At 45.9% G+C, this 11,979-nt stretch overlaps 4 protein-coding genes across 4 annotated transcripts; all 4 read left to right on the top strand.

Annotated features, from left to right (window-relative positions):
• Nucleotides 1-865: 865 nt before the first annotated feature.
• N7529_001169 (HpcH/HpaI aldolase family protein) lies at nucleotides 866-1,797 on the top strand (the record flags this gene model as incomplete). The annotated part of the gene is made up of 3 exons (XM_057236700.1): nucleotides 866-919; nucleotides 995-1,219; nucleotides 1,321-1,797. 3 exons carry the CDS (start codon nucleotides 866-868, stop codon nucleotides 1,795-1,797), a joined length of 756 nt encoding a protein of 251 aa, XP_057103503.1.
• Nucleotides 1,798-3,010: 1,213 nt separating this feature from the next.
• N7529_001168 (fungal specific transcription factor domain-containing protein) lies at nucleotides 3,011-4,910 on the top strand (the record flags this gene model as incomplete). Its single annotated transcript, XM_057236699.1, has 6 exons — nucleotides 3,011-3,014; nucleotides 3,067-3,557; nucleotides 3,610-3,880; nucleotides 3,948-4,120; nucleotides 4,188-4,362; nucleotides 4,411-4,910. The coding sequence occupies 6 exons, from the start codon at nucleotides 3,011-3,013 to the stop codon at nucleotides 4,908-4,910; spliced, it is 1,614 nt and encodes a 537-aa protein (XP_057103502.1).
• A 680-nt stretch (nucleotides 4,911-5,590) lies between these two features.
• Nucleotides 5,591-7,132, top strand: N7529_001167 (uncharacterized protein; the record flags this gene model as incomplete). The annotated part of the gene is made up of 6 exons (XM_057236698.1): nucleotides 5,591-5,743; nucleotides 5,911-6,000; nucleotides 6,062-6,705; nucleotides 6,762-6,828; nucleotides 6,882-6,928; nucleotides 6,988-7,132. The coding sequence occupies 6 exons, from the start codon at nucleotides 5,591-5,593 to the stop codon at nucleotides 7,130-7,132; spliced, it is 1,146 nt and encodes a 381-aa protein (XP_057103501.1).
• Nucleotides 7,133-7,666: 534 nt separating this feature from the next.
• On the top strand, nucleotides 7,667-9,755 carry N7529_001166 (uncharacterized protein; the record flags this gene model as incomplete). The annotated part of the gene is made up of 8 exons (XM_057236697.1): nucleotides 7,667-7,836; nucleotides 7,897-8,018; nucleotides 8,071-8,198; nucleotides 8,263-8,450; nucleotides 8,504-8,614; nucleotides 8,668-8,975; nucleotides 9,019-9,249; nucleotides 9,325-9,755. 8 exons carry the CDS (start codon nucleotides 7,667-7,669, stop codon nucleotides 9,753-9,755), a joined length of 1,689 nt encoding a protein of 562 aa, XP_057103500.1.
• Nucleotides 9,756-11,979: the final 2,224 nt, after the last annotated feature.

Genomic DNA, 11,979 nt, shown 5'->3' with positions numbered 1-11,979 from the left:
TCTTTTCTGTTCTACTCTGTGTTGCTAGCTAAATTTAACAATATAATCTTGACTACGGTCTTAAAATTGTCACCATTCGAAGTAAAGTGAGATCTATATTCGTGAATCTCATATTTCTAGACATTTGTTCATGCATACATATGCATGATTAATCACGCTTACTTTTCGAAGGAGTTCTTTAGCTTGTAACCTCATTATAGCATATGCACGCCTGTGAATGACGTCATTCAAACTGCATATGTACGTCCATGGAATGATATACAGAAACAAGTGGTTTAAGGATTGATGGATGCAGCCGTGGAATACAGCTGTCTTTAGTGGCTACAGGAAAGGTTTATGTGAATCGGCGGCGAGTAAGAGTAGGTCACATGCACGGCAGCTATCGGTATTCCGGCTTTTTTTTCCGGGACTTCAGTGCTTTTGTTATCTTCCGTCTGGATTAAAGCTAGAGTCACGATCCTCTGGTGGTCAATTTTGGGTTGATGCATCGAACTTTGAACCCGGGTCGCAGAATACTTTGTAGTTTTAGGCTACGAGGGCAGGCGAATGGACCTTGAATTTTGCAAGCCCTAACGTGACGCCGAAGGTCAATATGAGTTACCTTTCAACTTTAGAGTCTCAATGACAATTTGGTCTCTTTCTCTCTAGTATCTACTCTTTCCTCTTTCTTTTCAGCGTTTCAGGCTAGCGGGTCGACACCCCGAGATCATTCGGATTGCCGGCCCGAACAATAAGAACGCAGCGGAACTGGGATCATACTGAGAGCCTTATGGGGGTCTTGAGAGTTGTTTTCTTCCTTATTTAAGAATCCAAGTCCCACAACAGCTGGGGACTTGAATAACTTACATTGTCTATCGTAACAACTATGGCCTTGGTGAACAGCCTCTATAGTCAAGCCGCCAAAGGCGCCTTGTGTAAGGTGAGAAGATACATGTCCTCTTATGCTGATCCGTTTGAATCAGCAATTAATGAATATTCATAATCAAATTGATAGGCCTTTGGTGTCCGCTTGGTGGCCAATCCTAGTGTGGTTCAATTAGCCAAAAACAGTGGTTTTGACGCGTTATTTATCGATCTCGAACATTCAACCTTATCGATCAATGACGCGAGTTTGCTATGTATGGCAGGTTTACAAATCGGAATAACACCATTTGTTCGCGTACCACATCAATGTGGAAATGGGTTTGTCCAGCGAGTCATGGATGGGGGCGCCATGGGAGTGATATTTCCACATATCCACAATCGAGGCAGGTGGTCATTTGATCTGAGGAGCCAGAAAATTAGTTCTCATACGTCTTTAATCCCACAGATGATGCTCAGGCAGCCGTGACTATCTCGAAATACCCACCGTTTGGATGTCGATCCATGACAGGCCAGCTGCCAATCTTCGAACTACGATCGACTCTAGCCAATACCATCATCGATGAAACTAACGCCCATGGCTCCTCTGTGCTTTTAATGATTGAGACCAGGGATAGTGTGGATAAAGTGGAAGAGATCGCAGCCGTGGATGGTGTTGATGTGCTCCTGATCGGTTCAAATGACTTGGCAATTGAGCTTGGGGTGCCTGGTCAGTTCGAAAGCTCCGAGTTTCGCAACGCACTGGAAAAGGTCAGCCAGGCTTGCCAGAAGAACAACAAAATATTTGGTCTCGCCGGTATCTACGACGCCCCCAAGATTCAAAGCTGGGCCCTAAACACCTTGGGGGCTCGGTTTATTCTTGGACAACAGGATTCTGGCCTGCTTGCGACAGGAGGAAAGAGATGTGCTGAAGCTATTTCCGAGGTTTTGAAGTAGGAGTGGACCCTGGAATTCTGTTTCTAGAGGTGGAACGCTGATATAGTACACAATAACTCTGAGTATTAACAATTGCGATACAACGTTTGCATGTTGATTGCTACCTATGGGAGTCTCTGTTATGAATACTAGTACAGGAAGGAAACATAAACCGCATCGTAAACAAAAAGGTCATTGATCTATGAAATTCTGCCTAGGTATATTCTATGACTTCGTAGATTGGGAAACGGTGACTGTTGACAAAGTCCAGTCATGGTCATGGAGAATGAATGCTTTGGTAAGGCGCACCTGGTCCCCCCCCCAACTCTTTCCCTTCTCTTTTACAACTTTTCTCTTCAGGAATGGCCTGGACGATTAACCAAATAAGCAAGATGAAGAAGCAAAGAAGCCTTGCCATATAAAAGTCAATAAGTTGAAATGTTATTTGGTTCCGATGTCGGTTTCGGCTTCCTTTCCCGAGCTTCCCCGCAAGACTGCACTTTCAGCCTCTCCCCGAAATGGCTGAGCTTTTACTAACGAAATCACCATGAGAGGTGGGGAAACATCACAAGATCGTCATCGCAGACGAAGAACCAATGCGTATTAGTCTCCTTGTCTTTGAAAGGCGGAAAGTCGCTGACTGACTAGATGCGTCACCTGTCGCGATCGCAAGGTGCGATGTTCAGGAACTCATCCATGCACAAACTGTGTTCGAAGATCGACAGATTGCACTTTCGAACCAGACGACCGCAAAGTGACAGTCACTGAAAGGTACGTTTGAATTACGGCGCCGTCGAGCTAAGCGCACGCGCTCACGACCCTTCCCGCAGGTTCTTGAATGAGCTGAAGCGAAAGGCTTCTCAAAACGAGCTTGGGCGAGAAAAGTTTCGCAGAAGGCTGCGAGAATGCTCTTCGGATCAGTCAGGTGGCACGTCTCAGCTTAATCATGATCGAGCTCATCTTTTCGGTAAAGGTCGAGCCATTCCTGTTCCCCGGTCCACCAAGTCCCCGAGCACAGCTAATGAGGGGTATAGAACATGCGATTAGTAACAGCGAGATAATTGGTCTTCTTCCCGAGCCTAGAAACTCGACAGAGACCCAGCCTTCAGTGGGCCAAGAAGCTCGTATCGCAAACCCGCTAGTTTCGGGGACATCTAGAGTCTGTATTGACGACAATGGCCGCAGACGTTAGTATATGGATTCTTCGTGAAATCTGCCTCGATCACTAACGCAAATGGGTAGGCTTTCTTGGGCCTTCGTCAACATGGGCATATACTCGACAGGTGATAGTCGATATCAAAAATTACCTCAACGAACCAGACTCCCCAGAGGCGCCCCTTTACGTTGACGGTAATGCATATGATTTCGATTGGTCTCTGACTGGGGATGGTGCATTGATCAAACAGGAATTGCCATCATTTGACCATGCTCTCTATTTGATGAACACCGTCAAATTCCACATGGCCCAGCTTTACCATCTGTTTGACGAGACCATCTTCACCGAACACTTACGTCAACTCTACGGCCCCTCTCCTCCAGAAACAGCAGAGTTTGGGCTTTGGTACATTCAATATCTACTCGTTATTGCTTTAGGTAAAACCTTTCTAGTCCAAAGGACAGCAAGAGATCCCCCACCAGGTGCAATATTCTTCGCTCGGGCGATGAAACTTCTTCCAGATATCAAGGGTCTTTACGAAGATACTCTTATGTCTATCGAAATACTTTGTGAGATCTCCTTGTATCTCCAATTCATTGATCATAGGAACAGTGCCTATGTTTATGTAAGGGCCAAACTAGAACTATCATGATGACCACCTGATTCTAACTCATCAGCTCGGGATTGCGCTTCGTATTGCGTTAACACAAGGTCTTCATCGAGAGGTGGACATGGACGAGTCAACCGGATCAACTGCCCGATATCGGTCTGTCTGGTGGACGCTGTATATTCTAGACCGAAGATTTTCCTCATTGATGGGAGCCCCAGTATCCATACACGATGCAGATGTGACGGTAACCTTGCCTCATCCGGGGGACTTATCTCAAGGATACGAGGCATTGGCCATGCACGTCAAACTATCGCGTGTCATTACAAGTGTCCTCAATTGTGAGAAATTCCTTCTTTACATTGCCATTTTGGCATGTTGCTGACCCCTTTCTGTGCAAATTTTCAGCGGTATATGGATTGGATGGAAGATTGAACCTATCCTTTGTCAAACACATTCAAGAGGTGCTTCTCACCTTGGCCAACCTTGCACCAGAATTGGAAACCCATTTCGGTCTCACAAGCTCCCGCGCTGAACCAATATCCAGAGTAGCTGGCACACTGAACCTTTGCTATCATCAGGTGAGCCATCACTGAACTATATATTATTTCCAGAGATGCATACCGACTATTTCTGATACTCGTTCAGTGCATTGTGCTAGCGACTCGACCCCTGCTTGTCTACCTCTTGTTCGACAAACTTTCGAATCCCTCTAGTAATCGTACAGTCACCAGTTCAATCAAAGCCCTGACCAAAGCCTGCTTTGACTCGGCTGAAAAGTCACTTCGTATCCTCTCTGCTCTACGTTCACAGGATCTACTTGGTATGTTTTCCTGGTCATCTGGAGATATGATAGCTGACCGACCCCCAGAGACTTTTCATCCATTCGATATTGATAGCGCCCAATCTTCCGCGTTTGTTTTGCTTCTAATAAAAACAATTGACTCTAATGGCAGCACAGACAACAGTATGCCACACATTGAGTACGCAGAGTATATTCTCGACACAATGATTCAAAGAGGCTCAGTTCCCGCAAAGCATCGCAGTTCCGAGCTGAAAGTACTACAAGAGCTCTTGAGACTTTTGGAAAATCGAACTGCCAGAACAGACCCGGCCCAATCTGTAAACTCTGTGGAAAAGGATAGGGTTCCGCAAAACCACGTCGCCAACGGGGACATTGTCACTGAGCAAGGTCTCGACGGAGCCTCATTTTCGCAGTATGCAAATGCGATGGGGGATACCGGCTTGTCTCCCGATGAAATGCTCGAAGTTGCGCGTCTATTGGAATGGGGCAATACATTTCCCGAAGCATCTATGACAATGCCACAAGAGCAGCTGTGGGATATTTTTGGCGATACTGTTTATGAGTAAGAACCAAACGATTCGATAATACAACCAGATGCACCAAGTATGTTGTAAGGTCCTATATCCAAGTTGCTGGTAGAATCTCAACGGTAGAAATTCAACAGAAAGAGTGACTTGTACTAACAAAATGGAAAATAATGCATGAGTGAGATAGAACCTAAGAATGTATCTAGACTAGAGTTTTAATACCTAAGTAGAGGTTTATAGAACTCATAGAGCAACTCAAAGAATTTATAGGAATCTCTCCAAATTTACATAAAAGAAACCGCGAAGTACAAAGGTTAAAAACAGATTTATATTATTTGTATGCTTATTATATTAGTCAAATCTCCCATAACTTGCCAGAAGAAAGCTGTATAGTAATACAGAAAGCTTGATGTCTATCTGAGGATTCCATAAATATATGAGATCCTAATCTCCGTCAGAAACTCTTGAGAGCCCCATTAATCGAATTCAGGCGACGTAAAGCTACGGCTTTATCCATTGGTTGCGATTTCTGCACGGCAGTATACCCCGGTTGGGCGCGAAGGTCCCAAAAACATGCTGGTCTGAAGTTCGGTTTCGCATTCCGAGCCCGAGACCCGCGTCAGCCCTGCATATCCCCCACACGACTATCTTATCATCGGTATGTCTGTCATTCCCTTCTGTGTGCTCAATAATTTTCTGTCCAAATCTCGAGGGTCACGATGTTTGAAAATGTCCAGCAGGGTCCGGTAGACCCAATGTTCGATTTGAAGAAACTTGCCGACAATGATACTTCTCCAGAGAAGGTCGATCTTGGCGTAGGGATTTATAGGAACGAAAACGGGCAGTATCATGAGATGGAAGCCATCAAGGAGGTAATGCTGGAAATATCGAGCCATGAAGAGTATGTCTAGCTGATTTAGCAACCTTGCGAGTTAGGCCAAAAAGCTCCTGAACGAAAGAAACCCTGGGCATGATGTATGGAAGCATAAGACTTATGCGACTTCACATCTTACATCAAAGGCTAATATGTGTGTCTCAGTACGAATCTACCACTGGCAATCCCCAATTTCTGGAGTATGCCGCGCAGATAATGTTTGGGGAGAAATGTGAGGCATTGGTATCGGGTCAAGTAAGTAAATCTCATTTACTTTCATTGAGGTTGCAAATGTCTCTGACTGGCAGATCTAAAGATTACATCTGTTCAAACCATCTCAGGCACTGGGGCCAATCATCTCGCTGCCTTGTTTTTGAAGAGATGTTCGGGTTCCAAAGCCAACTCAGTATACTTGGGAACACCAACCTGGGGGAATTATGAGCCTCTTTGCTCATTGGTGGGTATGGATATAGTGAAGTATCCCTATCTTGATCCGGAATCTGGAACAGTGAACTTCGACACATTGCTTGAAATGGTATCCCAGGCCCCACCGCAGAGTGTGTTCATTCTACAGGCATGCTGTCACAATCCTTTGGGGGTGGATCTTACCCAGTCCCAATGGCGGAAACTTGCAAATGCAATGAAGGAAGCGAGTGTTTTTCCTTTCTTCGACATTGCTTATCAAGGTCTTGGTGGATCTCAAGAGGAGGATGCTTATGCGATCCGACTATTCACAGAGATGGGATTCGAGATGGTTGTTTGCCAATCCTTTTCGAAAAACTTTGGTCTGTACGGGGAGCGATGTGGTGTACTTCATGTGGTTTGTTCAACCGCCACAATTGCTGCTAAAGTCTATGATCAACTTCGGTGCCTCATCCGGTGGGAATTTGCCTCGTCGCCTGCGTATGGGTCCCGACTCGTGAACCTTATCATGGAAAGTCCACGCTTGAGACAGTTATGGTGAGCTGTTGTTCGCAATAAAATATTACTTATGATTTGACTATTCTCAGGTCTAGCGAGCTTTCGCTTATGCGAAGTCGAATACTCGACAATAGACGAGAGCTCTTCAGATTGTTGAAACATGTATGTTTGATTGCTTCCGATATTCATGTCTTTCTCTTCGCTAAACCTGCTAGGTTCCCGGAGATTGGAACATGATTCTGGCCACAAAGGGTCTCTTTTGGTAGCGTTTATGAACCACGCATCTTGATTCCAAAGTTCGAATCCCCTAACGTTTATCAGTTGCCTGCCTCTAAGTTTGCTCCAGTGCGAGCAGCTCCAATCGAAGCATCGCATATATCTCCCTGGAAATGGTCGCATCAACATCTCTGGTTTGAACTCGACCAATATCGACAGGGTGGCATCCGCAATTGTTGATGTGCTATAGGGTGAAAGAGATACAGAAATGGAAGCTTGAGTGTGTTTTCTTTGATACGGCCTTCAAAGGGCTGTCTAGGTGTTAGATAAAGGGAATGCAGATTAAGAAATGTTCGAAACTATGTAATAAGCCTATAACTGGACTGAATATATGTTATCTTTTCAATGTGTTGGGTGTATGTTTCTCATGAGCCTCTCTTATTTATTTTTACTCGACGTGTTCTACCAAGGTAGTAATTTGATCATCTAGTTTTGTGGATGTGTATTTTGGTTCACTCTCGGGGCCATTTACCGAGATTATGTCTCGATCTAAGGTTACCCCCCACACTTTGGGTTCACACGGAAACAAGAGATAAGAAAACGAATATGTGACGAGCCATGGTTATCACTCTCGGGGTCCTTGACCGAAGTGTTCCCCGCAAATAGAGATGAATTGGAACTCTTATCAGTAAAGCTCTCCATTCAAAAGCATGATGGTTTCTAAAAAGCATTGGCAGATTCGCTTTTGATTTTAGTTTTTTCACTTTATTCAAGACCTTGAGCAATGGGCAAGGAAGAAATTGTCGAGTCGCCTCCTATGGACGATGTAGCGTCTGATGCAATCAAAGATGTCCCCGCGGAGCAAAATGACGGTCTTCACAAAACGCTAAAAGACCGTCATTTGAGTATGATAGCCATGGGTGGTGCCCTCGGGACTGGTTTGCTAGTAGGGACGTAAGTATCTCGACACAGCATCGCTTGCATTTTATTGCCAGTGCTAACAAATTTGGTCAGTGGATCAGGATTGGCAAAGACAGGGCCTGCGGGAATCTTGATTGACTATAGTGTGATTGGTGTGATAGTCTTCATGGTGATGGCGGCACTCGGTGAAATGACCTCCTTAGCCCCCATGTCGCGTGAGTATTGAATGGAAGACTTAATTGCCCAATGACTGATGTTCGTTTATAGGTGGATTTGGTGGCTATGCTTCCCGTTTCGTTGACCCTGCTCTCGGATTTGCTACAGGATACGCATATTTCTTCAAGTATCTTCTCGCAACACCCAATCAGCTATCAGCCGCTGCTCTAATTATACAGGTATAGTCATGATTCTCGCTTCAATTGCGTCCATCAAGGAGTCTGGGCTGACAGATGCTCATAGTTCTGGACTGGAGACAGCGTGAATCCAGCGGTCTGGATCACCGTCGCTTTGGTAATAGTCCTAGCGATCAATTATGCTAGCGTCAAGGCATTCGGAGAGTTTGAGTTTTGGCTATCATCTATCAAAATCATCATTTTGAGTGGCGCTATAATCTTAATGCTAGTCTTGGCCCTTGGTGGTGGTCCCGGGTGAGTTATTGCTCTCTGAACAAGAAAAGACAACACTTCTGATAGAGAGACAGGTTTAGCAGAACTGGGTTTCGATACTGGAATACTCCAGGTGCTTTCGCAGCATATAAACTCGAAGGTTCACTTGGCAAGTTTGTTGGTGTCTGGAGTACAATGCTACAGGCGTAAGTTATCCACATCTCATACTACGAGAACTTTGAGCTGATTTCATCTGAAGCGTTTATGCCTATGGTGGAACTGAGCTGGTCGCTGTGACAGTCGCAGAAGCTCAGGACCCTAGGTTTGCGATGGCGCGAGCAGTGAAGCTCACCTTCTTTCGCATCGTCATTTTCTACATTCTGTCCGTTCTGTTTCTGGGAATGGTTGTCCCATACAATAGCCCCCAGTTGGAATTCGCTACAGGGTCTAGTACCAGCGCTGCAGCGTCGCCTTTTGTGGTGGCTATCAAGCTTGCCAAAATCGAAGTCCTTGATCACATTATCAATGCTTGCCTGCTTATTTTTGTCATATCAGCCGCTACTTCAGGTACGTCACTCTCTTTGTCGGAGATTGATCACTACATGTATAGACGTTTCTTATTTGGGCTCACCTCAAACAGACTTCTATATTGCTACAAGAACAATCTATAACATTGCGTCGGATGAAAAGGCTCCAAAGTTCATGACTCGAACAAATGACCGAGGTGTTCCAATTCTTGCTATGGTTCTACCTGCTCTATTCTGCCTGCTAGCATATATGAGCATCACATCTGGCGCAAAAAGTGTTTTTGGATATTTGACTACCATGGTTGCCACATTTGGTAGGTCCCACGACATGTCGATTACTTCCAATTTGCAGGACATCCGCGACAGCTAACCTTCCTGTTTATCTTTAGGCATGCTCACTTGGATTTCTATCCTGGTAACGCATATTTGTTTCACCCGTGCTGTAAAGGCACAGCAGATTCCCGCTGAATTGTTTGCTTACCGAGCCCCGCTAAGAGAATGGGGGTCTCTTGGAGCTCTAGTGGTACTCATCATCTTGACTATCACGAAAGGATTCGAGGTGTTCTTATTCAGCTTTGATTATAAGAACTTCATCGTGCAGTACATTGGGCTACCGGTCTATCTAGTGTGTATCTTTGGTTATAAGATTCATTTCCGCACCAGACGTGTCAAAGCGTTCGAAGCTGATTTGGTGACTGGTGTTTCCACTGAGCCCATTGCGCAAGCCATGGCTCGTCGGGAGACTCAACGGGAAGAGCAAACCGCGACGAAACCTGCATTTGTTCGGATGTGCGATAAATATGTTTCTATGTTGTTTTAGAACAAGCGCTACGAGATTTTGGATCCGACCTGTGGCTATTGGCTATGCAATTACTATTTATTTTTGAAGATGGCCACCCGCTTAACGTTAGTTACCGATTACGTTGGTCACTTAATGATTTATGAAATACAACTTGGTGCTGGCCAATCAGGTGATGTCAATAACTCTGGTTTCCATTACCCCTAATTCTGGCAATTTATATATAGGTGTAATTTACTTGCTGAATAATGAACAAACACGACAAACAAGTGGGCCTGCTTTCTCAGGCTTCCGACACACCCCCTCATCTTGCGCAGATTGGGCAAGATGACCCTTGAAACGCCCATTTCTGTAATAGACACAGAAACAGCCTCTGTTTCCCTTCTGGGCCTAGGTGATCAGGTGACCTACATCAGCCATTCTAAGCAAGCGAATGAAATTTTCATGCTTCTGGCGAGTCAGGCACTTGGTGAGCCCGTCAGCGACCATCTGTGCCGTTGGCACCCATCTGACGGTGATCCTTCCTGCTTGCGCTTCCTGCCTAACCCAGTGATAGTGAATATCGACATGTCGAAGCTTCGTATCGAACGCCGCATCCTCCTTGTTAATGAGTGCAACCGTGCGCTCATTGTCGCAGTCGATGGTGATGGGGTGGGATAACTTAAGGCCAACATTCTGCAGCAGTCTTCTCCACCATTGGAGATGCTTGCCAGCCTCAGAAAGTCCCAGCAGCTCGGCCTCGGTAGTAGATGTCGTTACCGTTGGCTGCTTGCTGGCTTTCCAGTCTACTGGCCCGCCGAACACTTGGCAGATATATCCAGCAGAACTCTTCCGATCCTCATGATCCCCATACGACGCGTCACTTGCTATCTGGATCGACTCCATATCTTCGATTCCTGCGGCATATTCAATGGCAAGAAACCGGGTGGAGTAAAGGTAGCAGATCACCCTGTCGACAGCTTGCTGGTGCTGTGGTCCTGGGTTCATTAGGAATTGCGCGAGCTTAGCAGTAGCCTTTGCTGCGTTAACCCTAGTAATGGTCGTTGCATAACCTGCTGAGCCCACTTTCTGCTGATACAGATGTGTTTCTCTTGGTGTAGCAACGCCCTCGTACTTGCGTAGTTCTTCTACCGGTAAGGGTGTAAGAACAGGCGCTCGCTCTGTCAAGTTATATCTCGCTGTAATGCTTGCGATGTAACTGTCTTGACAAAGCCACAACTTCTTCTGTGTACGGTCCCTGATGATCCGGATATTAAGAAACCACTCTGCTTCTCCGTGATCAGTCAGTTCCCAGTGCTCTTCAAGTGATTTTTCTAATTGTTTTGCTCTTGCTCTCGCTGTGCGATGGCAAGCAATAAGTATGTCGTCGACATAGAAGAATACAATGATTCCGGTGCCAACGAACACACATGGGTCCTCCGGCACTTGCTGGAGACCTAACTTTCGCAGTACACTTGCTGCTTCTTGTTGCCATAAGCGTGGCGAAATTCGTAGACCGTATAGAGCTCGCTGTAGTTTCCATGACTTGCCCGGTATCCCAAAACCTTCTGGCATCTGTGTGTATGTCTCCTTATCCAAACGCGAGTTCAGGAATGCGGTAACAGCGTCGCGCTGCCTAACGTCGAGATCGTATGCGGCGATGAGGGAGAAGATCATGCGTGCTGTCCTTGCAGCAAGTGTCGCTGCTCGCTTCTCTTCTTGGGTGATGGTTTCTAAGTCGCCGCGGACGCAGATGCGTGCTTTTAACTTGATTAAGTGGCCATCCTGGTCAAATTTGTATGTATAAATCCATAAGAGAGGAAGCACTTGCTTGCTGATGTCTTTTGGCCGGTCTATCACCTCATACGTTGCCTTTGAGCGCAAGTTGTCTAGCTCTCGTTTCATCGCTGCGATAAAACCTTTAGAGAACTGGTGGTTTATGGCCTCTTTGTAGTTTCTTGGTATAGGAGGGAGGTCATCGCGGTGTCGTCGATGTTCTGGCTTCTCGGTATACAGCCCTGCTGCGAAGGCATGTAGCATTGCTGGTGGCTCTTGCTGTATCGTAGAGTAAGCAGCATAGTCATTGTCTTGCCTTGCTCGCCTGGTTCTTTTGCCGCTTATGATATTGGTAGTATCAACGTCACCAAAGATCTCTTGTGTGGGCTGCAGTAGCTCGCTTTGCAGCTGTTGTGCGACTTTATCGTCACTTGCTCCATCATCCTGCGACGTTTCCACGGTTTCAGGGGTCTGATCCCCTACTTGCTGC

Source organism: Penicillium soppii (genome assembly GCF_028829465.1).
Source record: "Penicillium soppii strain IBT 18220 chromosome Unknown utg000001l, whole genome shotgun sequence".
NCBI classification, from domain to species: Eukaryota; Fungi; Ascomycota; class Eurotiomycetes; order Eurotiales; family Aspergillaceae; genus Penicillium; species Penicillium soppii.
This window is presented reverse-complemented; position numbering and strand designations above follow the sequence as displayed.